Below are 19,421 nucleotides of genomic sequence, written 5' to 3'. Positions count from 1 at the left end.
AATATGATTGTAGAAGAGAAAGTCTTGGCAATATTTATTTTTATTGGATTTTCAAATATAGTTTCCATGATGTCAAACATGAGTTAGAATTATGGTAAATACACAATGCAAAAATATCAGCACCCTGTAATATTTTACATCTACTGAATACAACTGTGATAATAAAAATAAAAAAAGTTACAGGCGCACCACTGCTAACTATAGCTTTGGTATAAAACTCCTTAGCACTCAAATTTGACCTTGGCAAAATGAACTCTTTCAGAAACAATAACCAAAAGTTTTAGTAATACAGTTTGGAGTAAAAACAATCGTCTGCTGTCAGGACAAACGTTTGCAATGCTGATTATTTTTACATTTGGATCACTCTGTAGCTGCTTAGATTAGTGTACTAGTTACCTGCCTGGCAGGAAACATCAGCTACATCTAATGTAAAAAAAATAACAAAGTTAGGCATCTGACACGTCAAAACCAAACGAGATTGTGAGCCAAACTAGACCTAAAAAAAACCTGTGAATATTGCATTTCTCCATGTCAGGTGGTAAGAAAGACATATTTTCATGTTGTTTTGTGTCTGCCTAATGTGGTAGTAGGCATCTGTTTGCTAAAACATCAGCCATACGGCCTTGATAACCTTAGACTTTGTAAGGGTTATGTTACTGTGAGTGTGTTTGAAAGTCTTTCTGTCCTCTAGTGTTCAAACAAAAAAGCTAGTTGTTAGCTTTAACTAAGAACATGATTAACATGCATAAACACAACCTGTTGAGCCATACGCCGTGTCAAAATTCCATTTTACATACTGAGGTTAAGCTGCTTTTTAGTATGTACTGTGTTCAGACTTGAAAAGTGACAAAAGAAAGTCAAACCAGACAGCATGCATACTAAAGATGGTCGATTATTGAGTGTGCTGTTGATGCACACTATTCTCCCACAATGCAATGCGCTAAGTAAATTGAGCTGCGCCAGCTAGTTAAAATAAATTGTGGGTGGTGGTGAAACAGCTCAAATCTAAAAAAATCGAATATTTTAATACTAAACATTTTGATGTGTCTTAACTAATAGTAACCTTCCAAAGTTGCAGTTTGATTGACATCATGCATATTGTATCATATATGGTAAAGTATGTTGATATCTTTTTATATACTAACTGGTAAAAATAGTTACAGATTAGTATGTACTACATACTTACATACATATAGAATTCGTATGAAGTCTAGATTTAGGACACAGCTGTAGTCTCATTATACAATAATCTGAGTGAAATGCGTTACAATGGCTGAATGTAATTGATGCAAATATTCATTTTACAGATTTAATCCATGATATAATACAGTACTGACAGTGTATTACTTACCTATTTGAGTATTTAGTTTGGCTTAAGTATATATGTTTGGCTACTGATGCACCTCTAATAACAACACCAGAAAATTCATTCATTCATTCATCATTATTTTATATTTATTAATATTGAAACTAATTTCACTCAAGGTCCATGATATAGAATTAGTGCAAACCATAGACTCAATAATGTCAAAAATGAGTTTTTTGACAGTTTTTTAAGCAAAAGCAAAATGGGTGAATGCATCGATTTGGACGGTTATGATTTTGTCTCAAATAACCAACACATCATTTCTCCAAGAAGGAGGCAAGGCTGCTTCTAGCGCGGCGGGCTTTCTCTATGCTATCGAAAGTTGGAGTCCCATGAGGCAAGTCCAGACGGTCATGTTCAGACGTCATGATACTCTCAGCCTCCCCTGAAGATACAATGGAGAAAAAAAATACAATGTGTGGTATTGTGGCAAATGGGTGTCGGTGAAACCAACTATTTTTGTCCTACACATTGAGGAGTTGTGTTCTCTTTTGAAATAAGCCAGTTAATGTATTAATGTGTCAGCTAATTGTTGGGTTTCTGCCTCTCTGAGCACTAATGGCAGAGAAAAAAATGGAGGGTTAGAAATGAAGTTTAATATATTTGTATTATATCTGGTTTTACATATGTATATGTTGTTGATACTCCCAAAAAAGATGTACGCATATGAGGTATTAGGTAATATTAGATTAATTTAATGGAAAACAGCTAGTCAGTGAAAATGACTTAAAATGGCAGGAGCGTGTGGCTATATTTCGGGAATACACAGATGTTTAAATATTACACATGCTAATGTCTGACCAACCATTTAATTGCATTTATATGCATTTGCGACAGTGCTGCAGAATAACACATAACTTTTGTAACAAAAGGCAATTTTGTTTAATAAACTTTTGATAATTGTGATTATCAGCTCTCATAAATGTTGAAGCAAATGTGGCAGAAATATAATGGATTTAAAAAAAATAAAAGGTAACAGATAGGATAACACTTGGTTTTTTTCTGGACAGCGTTAAAGCCTTGCTTGTGTGGGGTAATGACGATAACTGCTTGGTCCTACCTCTAATGCGATAAATAAGCGTGCCGTAGGCGCTGTCCACCTGGTAGGCAAATATGCAGCCGAGAGGGACGATGGGAGCCAATAGGAACGGTTTCTTTCTTTTAATGGCACTGAAGAAAAGTGGAGACAAAAAAAGAACATCTTCGTATTTTCCACTGTAATTATGCGATAAAAAAAGATAAATAAAAGCATACAAGCAGAAAATGCATACTTCTATTTAGGCTACACAATTACATTTAATTACAGAAAGGTGAATCTGCGATATGCATTAAAATACCCACAAACTTTTTGAAATTTCCCCATCCTTGGAAAATAAATGATACATTGTGGAAAATGTCAAGTGAATCAGACTCACAACCACTGAGTTACACCCATTTAAATATGTCATGTTGTGGTAGTGCCACATATAGGTGTGATTTTTAGCAAGAATATAATTGCTACACCGTTACACTTGATGTGATTGCTGTGTCTAACCCTTACAAAACGTCATACATTTAGCTGCACCAGTAAAGGCTACTAGACGGATTCATTTAATCCTCAAACTGTGAAGACTTACATATACAAGCTGATACAGGTTGTTCTCTCACTGCGCATTATTACTGGCCGGGTGTTTGTATGTGTATGTTAGAAACAAGAGATCATCTCTCAAAACTCACCCAACAGTGAGTCCAACTGTAACCACTGTAAAGAAAGCCCCAAAGTATTTGAGAATCTCTCTGGACCAGGCAACCTGCATAGCCATCTGTCTCTCTCTCATCTGGTTCTGCATCAGGATCTGACGCTCCATCTACACACACACACACACACACACACACACACACACACACACACACACACACACACACACACACACACACACACACACACACACACACACACACACACACACACAATGTACAACTTTATAACATGAAATATTTGATGATCAGAAATAAATTGTTTCAGGTATACAAATAAAACAAAAAGAATAACAAAATGATATCACCAGATAAATAAAATACTAGAGCCTGATATTAGCTTGTTGCAGCTATATCGGTATCGGCATTTATGTTGGCCAACAGGAAAAAACCTTTCAATACCACAAATGCCAAATATGTGTTTGAGGAAATATAGAGTTTGTCCACCAGAGAGCACCGACAACTTTATTTTTCAGATGTAAAATGTCCCACTCAGTACATATCTTGTCACGTACATATTAGAGCCAAATGTAAGTGTATGTGTTTATGTGAAAAATAATATCTAATGTCTATATAACCCTGGATATTAAAGCAGTGAGACATAGAGGCATAGGGACAAAGACAGGGTCAAAGAAACGAGAGACAGCTGGCCCTTTCTCAGAAACACTGTGTCATGCTGATGAACCTCAGTTAAATATATCTTTTGTCTGCCGTTTCCTGTTTGACATTCACTCACATATACATGCTCTCTGCATAACGACTGCTATTGAGCTGACTGAGTGACATTCTCATTCAAAAAGCCTTAATTTCTTAAAAAAGTCAATGTGTCAAAGATGAGCTTTTATTTCCACTTAAGGACCGTGACATTAACTAAATGATGACGCAAGTGGATGACATAAATTACAACATGTCGGAAAAGCGTTTTGATTTCTGCCCATATTCACCAACAGGTCTGTATATCTGCATTAATGGCTGAACATTAATAATAATAATAATAATAATAATAATAATAATACTACGTTTATTTAATATAGCACCTTTTACAGAACAAAGTCACAAAGTGCTTCACAAGGGTAAAGTTGTTAGAAATAAGTGAGTAAAAATAGCATTAAAAAGTATATAACAATAACAATAGAAATAAAAATAAAAACAAAAAATAAAAAATTACAAACATGAGACAAAGACCAGTTTAAATAGTCTTTAGCTGCTTTTTAAAAGCGTCAACAGAGACCACAGAAAGTATGACAATAGGAAGGGTGTCCCCCACGAGCGTGAGGGACAACCAGTAATCCCAGGTCAAAAGACATACATGACCTACTGGTTATGTAAGGAAGGAGCCGGTCCGAGATGTACACAGGTGCTGGACAATGCAAGGCTCTGTATGTCAGAACAAGAACCTTGAAATGAATCCTGAATATGACAGGAAGCCAATGTAAAGAGGATAGGATGGGAGTGATGGGAGTCGTCCTGCTGGACCTGGTCAACAGCCTTTGCCAATACCATTACATGGCATTCAAGCTAAAGTGAATGAAACTTACCCACTTACTCAAAACTGCCAAACTGATGCACATACACTTACTTACACTATATACACTCTCATATACCCATACATTTATACTACTGACCCTACTGTCCTATAGAGGATTCATATTTATACCACTGTCTATACTGTATATCAGTTCTATAGTATACACAGTATTCCTATTATACCTCCTGCTGTTTATTCTACGTCTTACTATTATCAGTACTTACCAGCACTACTTTCACCTACAGTATATATACAGTCAGGTCCATAAATATTGGGACATCGACACAATTCTAATCTTTTTGGCTCTATACACCACCACAATGGAGTTGAAATGAAACGAACAAGATGTGCTTTAACTGCAGACTTTCAGCTTTAATTTGAGGGTATTTACATCCAAATCAGGTGAACGGTGTAGGAATTACAACAGTTTGTAGATGTGCCTCCCACTTTTTAAGGGACCAAAAGTAATGGGACAATTGGTTGCTCAGCTGTTCCATGGCCAGGTGTGTGTTATTCCCTCATTATCCCATTTACAAGGAGCAGATAAAAGGTCCAGAGTTCATTTCAAGTGTGCTATTTACATTTGGAATCTGTTGCTGTCAACTCTCAATATGAGATCCAAAGAGCTGTCACTATCAGTAAAGCAAGCCATCATTAGGCTGAAAAATCTAAACAAACCCATCAGAGAGATAGCAAAAACATTAGGTGTGGCCAAATCAACTGTTTGGAACATTCTTAAAAGAAAGAACTGCACCGGTGAGCTCAGCAACACCAAAAGACCCCGGAAGACCACGGGAAAACAACTGTGGTGGATGACCGAAGAATACTTTCCCTGGTGAAGGAAACACCCTTCACAACAGTTGGCCAGATCAAGAACACTCTCCAGGAGGTAGGTGTATGTGTGTCAAAGTCAACAATCAAGAGAAGACTTCACCAGAGTGAATACAGAGGGTTCACTACAAGATGTAAACCATTGGTGAGCCTCAAAAACAGGAAGGCCAGATTAGAGTTTGCCAAACAACATCTAAAAAAGCCTTCACATTTCTGGAACAACATCCTATGGACAGATGAGACAAAGATCAACTTATACCAGAGTGATGGGAAGAGAAGAGTATGGAGAAGGAAAGGAACTGCTCATGATCCAAAGCATACCACCTCATCAGTGAAGTATGATGGTGGTAGTGTCATGGCGTGAGCATGTATGGCTGCCAATGGAACTGGTTCTCTTGTATTTATTGATGATGTGACTGCTGACAAAAGCAGCAGGATGAATTCTGAAGTGTTTCGGGCAATATTATCTGCTCATATTCAGCCAAATGCTTCAGAATTCATTGGACGGCGCTTCACAGTGCAGATGGACAATGACCCGAAGCATACTGCGAAAACAACCAAAGAGTTTTTTAAGGGAAAGAAGTGGAATGTTACGCAATGGCCAAGTCAATCACCTGACCTGAATCCGATTGAGCATGCATTTCACTTGCTGAAGACAAAACTGAAGGGAAAAATGCCCCAAGAACAAGCAGGAACTGAAGACAGTTGCAGTAGATGCCTGGCAGAGCATCACTAGGGATGAAACCCAGCGTCTGGTGATGTCTATGCGTTCCAGACTTCAGGCTGTAATTGAATGCAAAGGATTTGCAACCAAGTATTAAAAAGTGAAAGTTTGATTTATGATTGTTAATCTGTCCCATTACTTTTGGTCCCTTAAAAAGTGGGAGGCACATATACAAACTGTTGTAATTCCTACACCGTTCACCTGATTTGGATGTAAATACCCTCAAATTAAAGCTGAAAGTCTGCAGTTAAAGCACATCTTGTTTGTTTCATTTCAACTCCATTGTGGTGGTGTATAGAGCCAAAAAGATTAGAATTGTGTCGATGTCCCAATATTTATGGACCTGACTGTATATATATATAACTATTACTATATATATAGTTGGAGCCAAAGAGAGAGTTTCATCGATATTCACAACGCACGGGAGTACACAACCGCTAGATATGTAATGACAAAGCTTTGCCCAGACAGCCCAGTTTGCAACATTCAGAAGTCCAGTGAAGATGTTATACTGCTGCCTCTCATGTTTATCCAGGTCTACTTCACTTAGCAACTCTAATAACAGAAGCTGTTATAGCATAATCTAATTATTTGTTGGTTAATACATGACGGAATCAAGTGGGGTGATTGGCTAATGATAAAAGTAGTAGAGGACAAGGAAGACGTTTAATTAAGAAAACAGCTCAGGAGGGTTAAGCTGTAATCACCAGGCTGAGACGTCACTGGCAGGTAAAATACAGTAAAAGGCACTTCAGTTAATGAAGCACAATCAAATATTAAATGTATTCAAATGTGTTTTTTTAAACATGCTGTTAGACTGATTGTGGAGAGTTTAATCAACATTAGTAAACGTCAAAAGCTCATTTTTGTCGAACGCTATTAAAAAAAAAAAGAATCACAAAAAATACAGTACAGTATATGTAGACATAATGATATTGGTGCAAATTAGTTTTTTAATGAAACCGGTTATTGAGCAGAACTTAACACAACTGCGCCCCTATTGTGTGAGACAAACGTCACAACTTCCTGTCTGCTTGAAGGAGGTAGAATGAAATTGCTGCTTATCTTTTGCAAACTTCAGTTTAACCAAATGTCTACAGAGCCTAGACAGCTGACTCATAATAGGACAAAAGGTGGCTGAAATTGATCGATTGGTCACATTTCATTATAGTAACAATCAGTTACAATCAATCAACAATTGATTTTAGAGCTGAAATGATCTGCTTATTAATCAATTATTTGGTCACATACGAGAGTTAATTGAATATCTTTGGATTTTGTGAAGTGTTGGTTGGACAAAACAAATAATTTGTAGATGTCACCATGGGCTCTGAGAGTTTCTTCTGACATTTTATAGGCCAAATGTTTAATCAATTAATCAACGAAACAATTGTCAGATTAATCAATAATGCAAACACAAACATTTAAACAAAACATTTAAGGTGAAAAACCATCCACAGCCATCCCCAAATCATAAGCTGGGAACACAGGTATACATTTCTGTGTACACTTGAGAAGTTTCTGTGTACACTTGCTTTTGTTCATCATGAAACTTTGAAAAAACTTTTAAATCAATTCCTGTCACCATGCTGACTACCCTCACCAGGAAGGAAGAGGCTACAAACATTTTAAGAGTGTGTCATACTCAAGAGATAGCCTCTGGCTGGAGTAATGTTTCAAAGAAATAGAAATGGCTTTTGCAACCAACAGTGCTTGGTCTCTAATGATGTGGTCAGCGGAGCTAAATTAGTGAACAATAGTCAACTCAAGGATGATTCATTAAAATGAGACAAATAAGCAGAGAAAGAAACCAAATGCAGCAGGTGTTGTTAATGAGTCAAGAATTATTATGTTTTGATTAGATATCTTTCCAAGGACATCAAGGGGAAACTACCCATTATTCTATTATATAGCTCAGGAACGAGAAAGTAATGGTTTCTGGTGACATGGTTAAAGAGACTCAACAGAAACTGCCCACTGTTGAGATCCCTCGAGAACCTCATACGGTACCTTCAAGGGATTTTTACTGTTTGCATTCGCATCGCCATAGGACCGCTAAAGTGACGTAAGCCGGCTGGTGGTTGGTATAGCCACTAGGGGTGCAACGGATCACGTATAGATAAAGCGATGACATCACCTCTCGTGAAGTCATCACTTCTCTCATCTGGGTCGCAAAACAGGAAGTAGAACAGAAATACTGGATCTTTGATTCTCTGGAAACTACCTACTTCCTGTCAATGATAATCATTGTTTCCCTTTAGTCAATAGCTTGTACGTTTATTTTAAAGAGGGTGCAGAATATTCCAATGGAGATTTAAAAAAGTAGTTAAAAGATATAGAAATGATTTTAGTGGAAGCTTAATCTGAATATAATCAGTGTAATGTGTTCAAACAAAAGCAACACCTCTCACTGCCTCATGAGAAGCCTGTTTGAATGATGCATTCAAGTGCAATCTACTGCAAAAATGACTTCCCTAGTCAGAAATTTGCTTGTGAATGCAGTGCTGTTTATTATTTTTGTATTATTCCTTTAGTCTCTGAAATGTAAAAAAAGATTAAAAAAAATACCCATTACAAGAGTCCAATGTGACATCTTCAAATGTCTTGTTCCCGAAATGTTCAGTCTACAATGATATATGACGAGAAAATCAGCAATCTCTCATTTGAGAAGCTAACCACAAAATGTTAAGCATTTTTTCCCAAGGACTGCAGATGCTAATTAGCTAAACATGATGTTATTGTTGTAATCTGTAAATGTAAGAAAACAAAACTGTATTGATGACTCTTGAATGTCAGAGCCCTCAACCAACACATCAACCCCCATGGACATAATGTTGGTCTCTGCTTAAATTGTGCTACTGTACGTCAATATGTTTTATACTTTTTGGATGAATTACAAATTAATCTATGAACATAATAAAGAATTAGGTTCATTGACATTGAAAAGATGGCCCAGACAAATGCCTGTGAGGGATGATTCTAGTATTTTTAACTCCACACCCTCAGCATCATCTGCACGGACGCAGCTGACATGGAATTGAGATTTAAATATGCGAGAATCCGCCTGGATATTAAACTCACTCAAACTCGCTTTGATGAACACTCCAATCATAAACACCAATCATAAACTCTGCCAGCAAAAGCTCTCCATCATTCAGAAACTGTTGCACCCCACCTACCGCTCCCCTTGTATCAAAGCATCAAACAGCCAGTCCTAGTCTATTGCTGCATCTGCCACTTTACCACACTCACAGTCACCAACAGGAACAAACATATCCAAACCACACAGCCACTAAATCCACTTCCAACTTCACAGATGTGAACACAAACGCTGCCAACATCCAAATCACTCAATATCTGGTAACAATCACACAATTGCCTTGTCAGACAATTTGTGCCTTCTGTCGACACAACTGGAAATTGGGTATCATTTGAAAGTTTCCAATTCCAGCTCAGACACAATTTTTTATGTTTTTTGAGTTTTGGTAGCAATATAAAAATGATATATAAACATGCTTCTTTTATATATGACAGTTTTAGATGCTTGTTGCGATAGACACATTTTGGTTGATACCAGATAAGAATTGAGGTGTGATACCCAGCCATAGCAATGTGCCTTAACATGATGACTTAGTCAAAAATACTTTGCATTTCTCAAGTGCCAACCCATGTACAATCAACTGAGTTACTTACTGTAGCAAAACAACAAAGCAATATAAGCGTTTTTTCGGACCAAACTGTTCTGTTCCCTGAGAGCAACTGCCCACTGTTGAGATCCCCCGAGAACTACATACTGTACCTTCAAGGGCTTTTTACTGTTTGCATTCGCATTGCCATAGGACCGCTGAAGTGACGTAAGCCGTCAACTAAGGGGTACAACAGATCACATAACTCATGGTTCGGATCACGGTTTTGAGTCATGAATCGGATTAATTTTCATGACAGGACAAAAAAGGGTTGACAATATATATTTGTTTTAATGCTTTCCATGTATTACTTAAAGAACATAAAGCAGAAAATAAAACACAGCGCATTCAAGCCGGGGAGCGGAGTTCGCTTTACTGGGGAAGGGACTTTCACCCCGGAATTGGATGTTCCTTGGGAGTGTTAAAAACCAAAACACAATTTTTTTCCTAAACCTAACAAGTCGTTTTGGTGCCTAAACTTAACCGTTGACGCTGCATAACACTCACTTTTTGTCGCCTAAACTTAACAGTTAACAGTAGACTTACCTTAAAGTGGCTATATGTAACTTTCAGTTTGTGTTGATTTCAGCGGCTCCTTTGGACAAGAGCGGTAGCGTTTTTACCACACGTGCTGTCGTTAAGGTCTAGGAGTTAGCGTTACCGGGAGGTAATATAGTTGTCATGAATATTTTGCTCAGACATAAAATTATTTATTTACAATAAGATAATACGTTACAGATGCATTGTTGCATTTTTAAGTGTTGCATACGGTAACTTAACCTACTTTGACAGGAGACTGCCCATTTCTCCGACGCTCCATTGTTCCGACCTCTCAATAACCCGAAAAATGTCCTTTGATCCTACAGCCCATTAGTCCGACGTCCCTTTATTTCGAAAAAATAAACCCTCTGCCCCGACATCCCATTGTTCCGACCATATAGGCTTTTGTGGATCACCTCCCATAACAGCGGGCAGGGGCAACGGGCAGGGGTAGGGGCATTTGACCTTGAGTGGTTAAGGTCAGGATAGCCGATTGGTCAGGGGATAGGACCTGTTCAAATAGGGTTATGTTACGGGAGGTGATCCACCAAAGCCTATATGGTTGGAACAATGGGATGTCGGAGCAGAGGGTTTATTTTTTCCGAAACAAAGGCACGTCGGACTAGTGGGCTGTAGGACCAAAGGGAATTTTTTTGTATTATTGAGAGGTTGGAACAATGGAGCGTCGGAGAAATTACATGGCATCCTTTGGATGTATCGTGAGCTAAACTGGGTATCACTGTCACTGTGTCACGAGCCAAAGCATTAAGAATTTGTTGTAGCAACCAACATAATAATAAAGCGCATTTCATGAAACCCAAGGACGCTTTGCAGTACAGGGGGACAAAAGAAAAGAAAATAGTAGGCCCACCCAAACACACGGCCAAAAATGAATAAAACGTCCATGCTAAATGTAAGGGGGGCGTAATTGAATGTCGGCTACTGACATACAACCATATCGCGCAATCTAAAGTTATTTTATGAATGAAATAGACATATTACATACCTGAGGGCCAATTCAGGGATGTTTTTGTTTCTGTTGAAAGCCCGACTGAGTGTGACTTGGTTTCGCGCGTTGTCTTTCACTTTCCCTTTTAGCTCTTTGTTTAATTTCCTTCTTTTCCTGTGATGCCCCTACCCCAGTATCAGCCACAACTATAGCTGATAACTTCTAAAATAAAATTAAAATACAATAAGGCCTACATTAGGACACCTCCTGCTACCTTTTACCTGGCTGGATACACTAACACAGGCTTTATGGAGTCACGCCGAAATCTGTGACCCGTCAGATTGTGTGCTCTGTAGCGCCATCTACCTGCCGTAAATCATTTTGTGACTTCGCAGGAAAAATCGGACCGGGGCAGAGGCATTAATAAAAACGATATAAAAATAGTGCTCTTGTCACTGTTAGTCTCGTTTTCAGGTCATTTATGATCATCAGATGGAACATTACACAGTTTCAGAAACATTTAAAAGTTACATATAGTCACTTTAAGTAACAGCGACAGTAAAAATGTATTTCACACTATTATTATGGTTAAACTTTGCAATTAATCCGCGGTTCACATGCATTCTGAATCGTGAGTGTTGAGCCGTATGGACCACGGATCAACTATGGTCCGTTACACCACTAAAAGCAATGTACCTTCTGCGCGACATACAACCACAACAACCTACTGCTCCACACTAGGTGGCGGTAATGCACCTATAAGCTGGTTTGCCAACCACCATTTAAACTCAAAGAAGTGAAGAAGAGATACAACAACTACAACAAGATGGAGGACACCGTGGTCGGAGCTATGTGTTTGTTGTGTCTCGTGGGCCCATAAAGGACTTCACTGTCGGTCCATTTGTCCGTGTTTTCTTCCAATTTTTTCTATGATCGTTCCTAGTTCTTGCAGTGTAGACACAATGAAAAGGTGTTACCTTTATCTATATGTGTGCTTTAAAAATAGACAACGTTAGGTCTCTTAGTGTCAAACTTAAAGCGTAACTCTCGCCAAAATGCAACCTATGGTCTTTTTGTGAATGTACAGGAGTCAAACTTTCATTTAAAAGCATATTTAGGACGGAATCGCCACTTTTAAGATTTACCGTATTTTGGTTTTTCGGTCAAATGGCCTTTTGAATGGGAGTGCTAGGGGCACTTTTATGCTAGCCTCAAAATAGCTATTTTTAAAACACTAAGAAGGCTCGACACAACATGAAACTTGAAGTATCACCAGGGGCTCTACACCTTAACGAAAGCATTGAGAACACTGTTTGTGTACACAGAGTTTACTAAAAAGAAAGGTTTTGAGCAACTCACGTTAGCAGTTGTTGTTTACACTATCCGCCATTTTCCCAGTCAAAAATAGGCGATCTGCGTATGCGAATGAACGGACTCCATAGGAGGAAATGCCATTCTTATATGAGGCTCCTTTTTCAACTACAAGGTCAATATTGTGTTTCACTAACGACAAAACAACGAATTGTCCGTGCATTTATATGGAACTAAGCTTTAGGAGCTTTCCATCTTTACTCTCCTCCCTCGACTATTTTTGACTGGCTCCATAGACGGCGACCAGAATAACAACAGCTACAGTGAGTTGCTCAAAACCTTTCTTTTTAGTAAACTCTGTGTACACAAACAATGTTGTCAATGCTTTTGTTAAGGTGTAGAGCCCCTGGTGATACTTCGAGCAAAGTTTCATGTTGTGTCGAGCCTTCTTAGTGTTTTAAAAATAGCTATTTTGAGGCTAGCATAAAAGTGCCCCTAGCACTCCCATTCAAAAGGCCATTTGACCGAAAAACCAAAATACGGTAAATCTTAAAAGTGGCGATTCCGTCCTAAATATGCTTTTAAACGAAAGTGTGACTCCTATACATTCACAAAAAGACCTTAGGTTGCATTTTGACGAGAGTTACGCTTTAACAAGGGAAGACCAATACACTTTAGAAGTGAAGGCAAGCATGGACAAGCAGCAGAGATGACAGTGACTGGAAAGAGCAGTGAAGAAAAAGTGAAAGAAAGAAATGAGCCACAATGAGTTCACTTTAAAGGTGACAAGATGAGAGTAGAGCTGGAACGTATGTGGGAAATTCACTGATATTTTCTGAAGGCTACAAGGATACGCAGAGTGGGACAACACCTGAATTACTGATGCACACAAATCATCATGGTCTACATACTAAAAGAAGATGTAACAGAAAGATAGAGAGAAACCCACAATAAACACACAGAGATGTATGGCTACCATGTTATTTGTATAAGTCTTATATGTCCAAGTATTTTTTCATGACAATTTAAATACATTGCATCATTTGTAAGTGCTTTATTCATTTAAAAGGTAATTCTGTGTGTTTATCAACAAGTAAAAAAGTTTGTGGTGGTTACTTGGGGTAGGCCTACCATTGTGATCCCTTTCTGATAAAACTGAAATGTTAACAATTTGTCCAGAGACCTCAAAGCTGTTTTGACATCCCTTCTACTCTCCATTCAAATTTGCAGTGCACAAAGAGTTATTATTGTGATTCATGTTAACATTTTAATCAATACAGTACATCACATAACTGGTTAATGCTTGCTTCTTTCATTACGGTGATATAGCTAATGTTCACATTGCCTTTGTTTCTTGCTTTAGTAATGACCAAGCTTTAACTAAAATCAGATCATAGCACTTCAGTTTTAGCCACTATACACTGGCTCCAAGGAGAGAACTTTTTTGACCACCGCTAAGGAGGTTATGTTTTCAGTTTGGTTTATGCGTTTGTTTGTTTGTTTGCCATTCAATATCGGAGCGGATCCAAATCATGGTGCAGATAACACAAAATAAATTTTCACTTTCGTTAACATTGCAAAATAGGGCATTTGTGATGCATTCATTTGGTGTTGGAATAATCAGAAAAATGTGTTCCTGAGTGGGAAAACTCACACTGCATGAACATTATGAGATAGGGCATGCCTTGGCTCTCAGAGTGCCCTTCTAGTATGATTATTTACAAGGCACCTCATGGCAGAAGCCTCAGTGTTGTCTATCTATCATTTGACCTGGGGCTTTTAGCTGTTCTCCTAACCTAATTTAAAACTACAGGATTTATTTGCAGCAATAACTCCCATCCAAAAGGTTGGTGTTTTTTTCAAATCATTTTCACCAGTTTTATTCTATTTATTTTATTGTGTGTTTTATTGTGACTTTTATTAATAGTTGTACGTATACCTGATCAGCCTTGAGCTTCTAAATCACCCTGTGTTCTATTTTAGTTTTTTGTGTAATTTCTGGAAAGTGCTTTTTATTTATATAGGCTATAATTTATGTTTTTGACAAGGGTTCAACAACCAAAAAAATCTATTTATTTTTAGTGTTTGCGTTGTCTTTAGAAAGTGAGGATCACAGTGGTCAAAGAACTGTGAAAACAGTGATAGAAAACATATACAAAACCTTGTAGGGAGGTCTTACCTCTCTCACCTACTTCACATTCACAACCCCACTCAAGTTCAGTGACTGTGAACAAAAGGCACAACCTTATTATTAGCAACCAAGACCCCTCTTAAATATAAAATGAACAAAACGTCATTTTCCCAACTGTCATTTATCCTCAGGACATGCGTCATACAAACACACCCATATCCACTATTTTTCAAGTAATGTTAAGATGGACACTGTGATTCAAACACAAAGCCCAATGACTTAGTAGTCCACAAGGGGAAGAGTGTGGAAATGATCAATTAGCTTTGACTAATGTGCCTTAAAAACACTGGCAAGCAATCATCTTTGACATCTTAATGCACGGGGAGGCAACAGCGTTGATCCACATATATTCGGAAATTGCCAGGTGTCAATTTTATTCATTAAATTTGGCGATTTAAAGATGCAATTTCACCATTGAAGATGAAAAAAGCAGCAAAACGATTTCTGTTACAGACAGTAACATAACAGTTGACCATTAGCGACATTGAAGAGCTTTATTTGACTGTTTCACAATTAAGGAAGGTTTTTTTCAGCCAAGATAGGTTAAATGTTGGGGGGGGGGGAAATCACAGGGTACCTCAGGATACGATTTGATGAAGCACGAAGAACAATCATAAATTGCCGTATCACCCCTATTAAATGTATTAATTAAAATCACATATGAGCCAAATCACATATGCTTTCAATTTATTTTAAGCATACAGACAGATGATGGTAAAATGTCTTATTAATTTGGATAAAATGTGAATTATAAACATGAAACGATATGCAGTAAGTCAATGAAACAATGCAGATCCACTACAGCAATGCTTAAACAAGTACCCAATATTTACCTGTGAGTCATCGTCACGACCCAAATGAGGGCGCTCTAAAACTCAATTGCCAAACCCTTGCCATCCCTGAATAATATTAGTCATCCTCTACCACATTTACAGCTGGGGGAGCAGGAGAAAATTACGGGGCAGAAAACACAACATCCTTTTGGGTGTATTTAGATAATGTCATTGGTGTTATGACAGCCACACATCCCACCTGCTGCTCAGCAGCTTACAGGCATAAATACATCACAACAAATTGGCCCCAAAAAGGAGAAGAAAAAAACAATCCTTTGTTCAAATGAAACAATAAGAGTGATAAAACACGTGGTCTCTAAATGGAAATGCTGAGATTCGAGCTGCAGCTTGTATCCCTTGCTTTGACACTGTGTGATTCAAAAAAGAAAGACAGAATGCCTAGACAAGACAGATAGATAGGATAGATTAATGTGATGGCCAGATTGGTGGCCTAGGTTTGTTTTCTGGAAAAAAAAACGGCTAAAGTTGTGGTCCATGCGATGTAGGCTGGTTCAATGGTACAATTGATGGATTATCCTGGAATATTACTTAGCCTTATGTTTGCTGTGTAGTAATTACATTAAAAAGATATTATGTTAGGTTTCATGTTTGTTGTGTAGGACTGCACAATAAATCTTTTTTTTTTTAATCGTCATTGCGATATCAACGTGCGCAATAAACACCGTGACACATTACAAAAGACACTAAAGGAAAAAAAGTATCAATGGAAAAACTGCACTTTAAAATGTAACCAGTCTTTTTCTTTAATGGTGCCTTTTGTGTTCAGTTAAATGTTTAAGTTTCCACATCAATTCGTTGCATTTTAGCAGAATACTAAAAGCAGCAAGTAATAACGTTATCGCTATATTCAACAACATTATCGCATATCGCATATTTTGCTCATATCGTACAGCCCTATTGCTGTGTAGTTATTATGTTAAAAAAAAATCAATTTTAGGGATATACACAATGTTAAGTACAGTAAGTACAGTTATCATAATTTTGTGCTTTAGTAGTGTGTTGCAAATTCCCATATTCCTAGACAAAATTACAACTCATCAAATTGCCACCCAGCGAACCTGGGGCTTTTGGGGTCTTGGGTCAGTTTCTTTTTAATTATTATTATTATTATTATTATAATAATAATAATAATTATTATTATTATTATTATTATTATTATTTATATAGTGTCATGCATAAATAATGTGTCCAGCCCAAACAGGCTTACAAGACACTTTATTTAGAAAAAGAAACGAGAAACATATATTACAAATAATACTAAACAAATAAACCATCCTGACGTTTTTTCCAAGCTTTATAAACAAATGTTAGCCCACTGATAAGCATGTACAGTAGTACATTTAGAGTAAGTGAGCTGGCAGACACTTTTGTTCAAAGCAACATACAAATGAGATACAATCCAAGCCAGTGGATCAAGGACAAGCCTTAAAGCATCACTCTCACTTGTTCCACCTGACACAGGTACCACATTGTTGCAGGTGCATGAAGTAAACCATGAGTGAATAGCAAATGACATCTTCTGAACAATGTTGTTTTTAATACCATGTGAGTGGGTGCACCTTCACTCACCTGCAGCCGTGAATTGTGGAGCATGAATTCTTGCTGCTTTTTAAAGTTTGCATCCATGGGTTTAGACAGTAGAAACCCCATGGTGGCGCTCACTGTTGACCTAAAGATGCAGTAACGTTACTCAAAATGATGCCGCAACCAAACGTTACAATAAGAACGCACAAATACTTACAATGTATAGAGTACAACCACCGTTAAATTGTGTTTACTTGAACATGTAAGTTTATCGCACTTTCACTGCACTGTAGCTTTGCCTTATTTCATTGCTTCTGTCTGATAACTTGATGCTAATAGCGTTACTGTCTAATAAATGTTGCTATTGCTAGGTGCTAGCAATGCGCAACGTTTGCAAACGACTTGGTGTATGGTTCTGTGATTTTTGGGCTCACCTGTTACATCTGGCTAAGGATATGTGCTAATATTACTAACGTTAACGTTACATGCAATAGCTTTCCATACTTCACCCGATAAGCTTCGGTTTTAACCTTGCGTGGTATGTTAGCTTGGTTAACTAAAAATGAAAGCTAACGTTAACATTACATACCTAGTAACGTATACGTTGAAGACGGTAACGTTAGGCTAAATACAATAATGATACTCGTATACTCGATACAGTACTAACGGATATTCAAGGGCGCATGTCTCTGAAAACAAAACGTATGCACAGCATGAATGTATTGCACTGTTACACAACTGGTATAAATAAACACTGTACTTCCGGTCAAACTTTCAAAATAAAACAAAAAGCATGTTACATCAATCATAAACAAGAAGGATGCTTTCCAAATATCAAAACTAATATTATAGGAGCATTATAATGACAGTCCAACATCAAAATAAGTCATTGTAAACTGACTATAAAGTAAAGGAGTATCATGGTAATTTTCCATCAGGGACAAATTACACTGATCATTCAAAGGAATTCATTCAAACCAATTAACACGCTGCTGCTCTAAGTAAGGGAAACAAATGGGTTGGGAAATATACAGTTTACACAGTGGTTGTGTTATAAAGAGGTGTAGTGCTTGTCCCATCCATGTGTATAAACGGTCCCATCCCACAGTCCATGGTCCCACTTGAAATAAAATAAGAAATGGCCCCCTCTGTTGGTGTTTGTGGGTCTCAGTCCATAATTGATTATTTTACAGTCGGTGACTTGTTTGCATTTAGAATCAAATGTCTAGGCCTATGTCTCAGAATTAGAAGGACTTTCTGAGGATTAAATCGGAATTATGCAGAATTCAAAGGCTGGATTACAACCAGCCCCAGGGTTATGTGAAGTTTTGACCACAGGGTCAATAAAAAAACGTTCCCCTTACTTTAAAGTAACTTAAGTTATTAGTTAGTACGACTTTATGTAATTGTTGTGGTATACTCCAGCGCCCAGCACAGAATAAGTGGATAGGCCTACACAGAATTTTGTATAGACTTTGCACAATCGGGGCCCTTAATAGGTGGGAGGATACTACAGTGACTGTGTGCGAGAGTTACTATCCCAAGCTGGTTTTTGTTTGGTTCAGCCTTGATCAGTCAAAGTGAAAATCTCCATGCTGTAGTGAACCATATCAAGCCAAGCTATCTTTTTTCATCAATGCAACAGCGTTGGAGAATCCTGGCCAACTTTCACCTTCCTGGACACCTGATATTCCACCTATAGGGGCTAGGTTCACAACAAATTCAACAGAGTCATGCTGTCCGTCGTGTTCTATTTATAACACAACAATTGCTGTAAGAAATAAATGCACTTTCTTTTTTACATCCTGGTTAAACCCCAACAGTACAATTCTGCAGTATTCTGAATGCTTTAGCACTACCTCACATTAACCAATGTTGTATTGCATAGAAAAAAAACGTGTTTTCCCGAGTTCTGTATCACACCTTTCCTGCGATGCCATATCTGTTTTACCTTTGAGTTATCTGGGTTGTAAAGTCCATACAAATTCCCAAGGGGTTTCCGAAATGTTGGAAACGGTGCCAAAAATAAACTCCTTAGTGAAAAATCATTAATAAGATCAGACATGCACCACTATCGTATTTTTATTTATTTATTTTATTTAACCTTGATTTAACCAGGAGAGTCCATTGCGATTAATAATATTTTTTTTCAAGTGAGACTTGGCCAAGACAGGCAGCAG

The 19,421-nt window shown here is 37.7% G+C and overlaps 1 protein-coding gene across 3 annotated transcripts; it reads right to left on the bottom strand.

Moving 5' to 3' along the window:
- Positions 1–22: 22 nt before the first annotated feature.
- plgrkt (plasminogen receptor, C-terminal lysine transmembrane protein) lies at positions 23–17,990 on the bottom strand. Of its 3 annotated transcripts, none has more exons than XM_078271023.1 (5): positions 17,676–17,990; positions 17,287–17,386; positions 3,083–3,213; positions 2,427–2,536; positions 23–1,751 (listed from the first exon to the last, which is right to left on the bottom strand). In XM_078271023.1, exons 2-5 carry the CDS (start codon positions 17,365–17,367, stop codon positions 1,624–1,626), a joined length of 450 nt encoding a protein of 149 aa, XP_078127149.1. In that variant the 5' UTR covers positions 17,368–17,386; positions 17,676–17,990; the 3' UTR covers positions 23–1,623. The 3 variants fall into 3 exon arrangements, with proteins under 3 accessions (XP_078127149.1, XP_078127148.1, XP_078127150.1); XM_078271022.1 differs by having other exon boundaries at positions 17,831–17,990; XM_078271024.1 differs by lacking the exon at positions 17,676–17,990 and adding an exon at positions 17,459–17,669.
- Between the last annotated feature and the right edge of the window lie 1,431 nt (positions 17,991–19,421).

This window comes from Sander vitreus, chromosome 16 (genome assembly GCF_031162955.1).
Source record: "Sander vitreus isolate 19-12246 chromosome 16, sanVit1, whole genome shotgun sequence".
Lineage (NCBI taxonomy): Eukaryota > Metazoa > Chordata > Actinopteri > Perciformes > Percidae > Sander > Sander vitreus.
The sequence above is the reverse complement of the archived record's forward strand: the minus strand, read 5'-3'. Positions and strand labels throughout refer to the sequence as shown.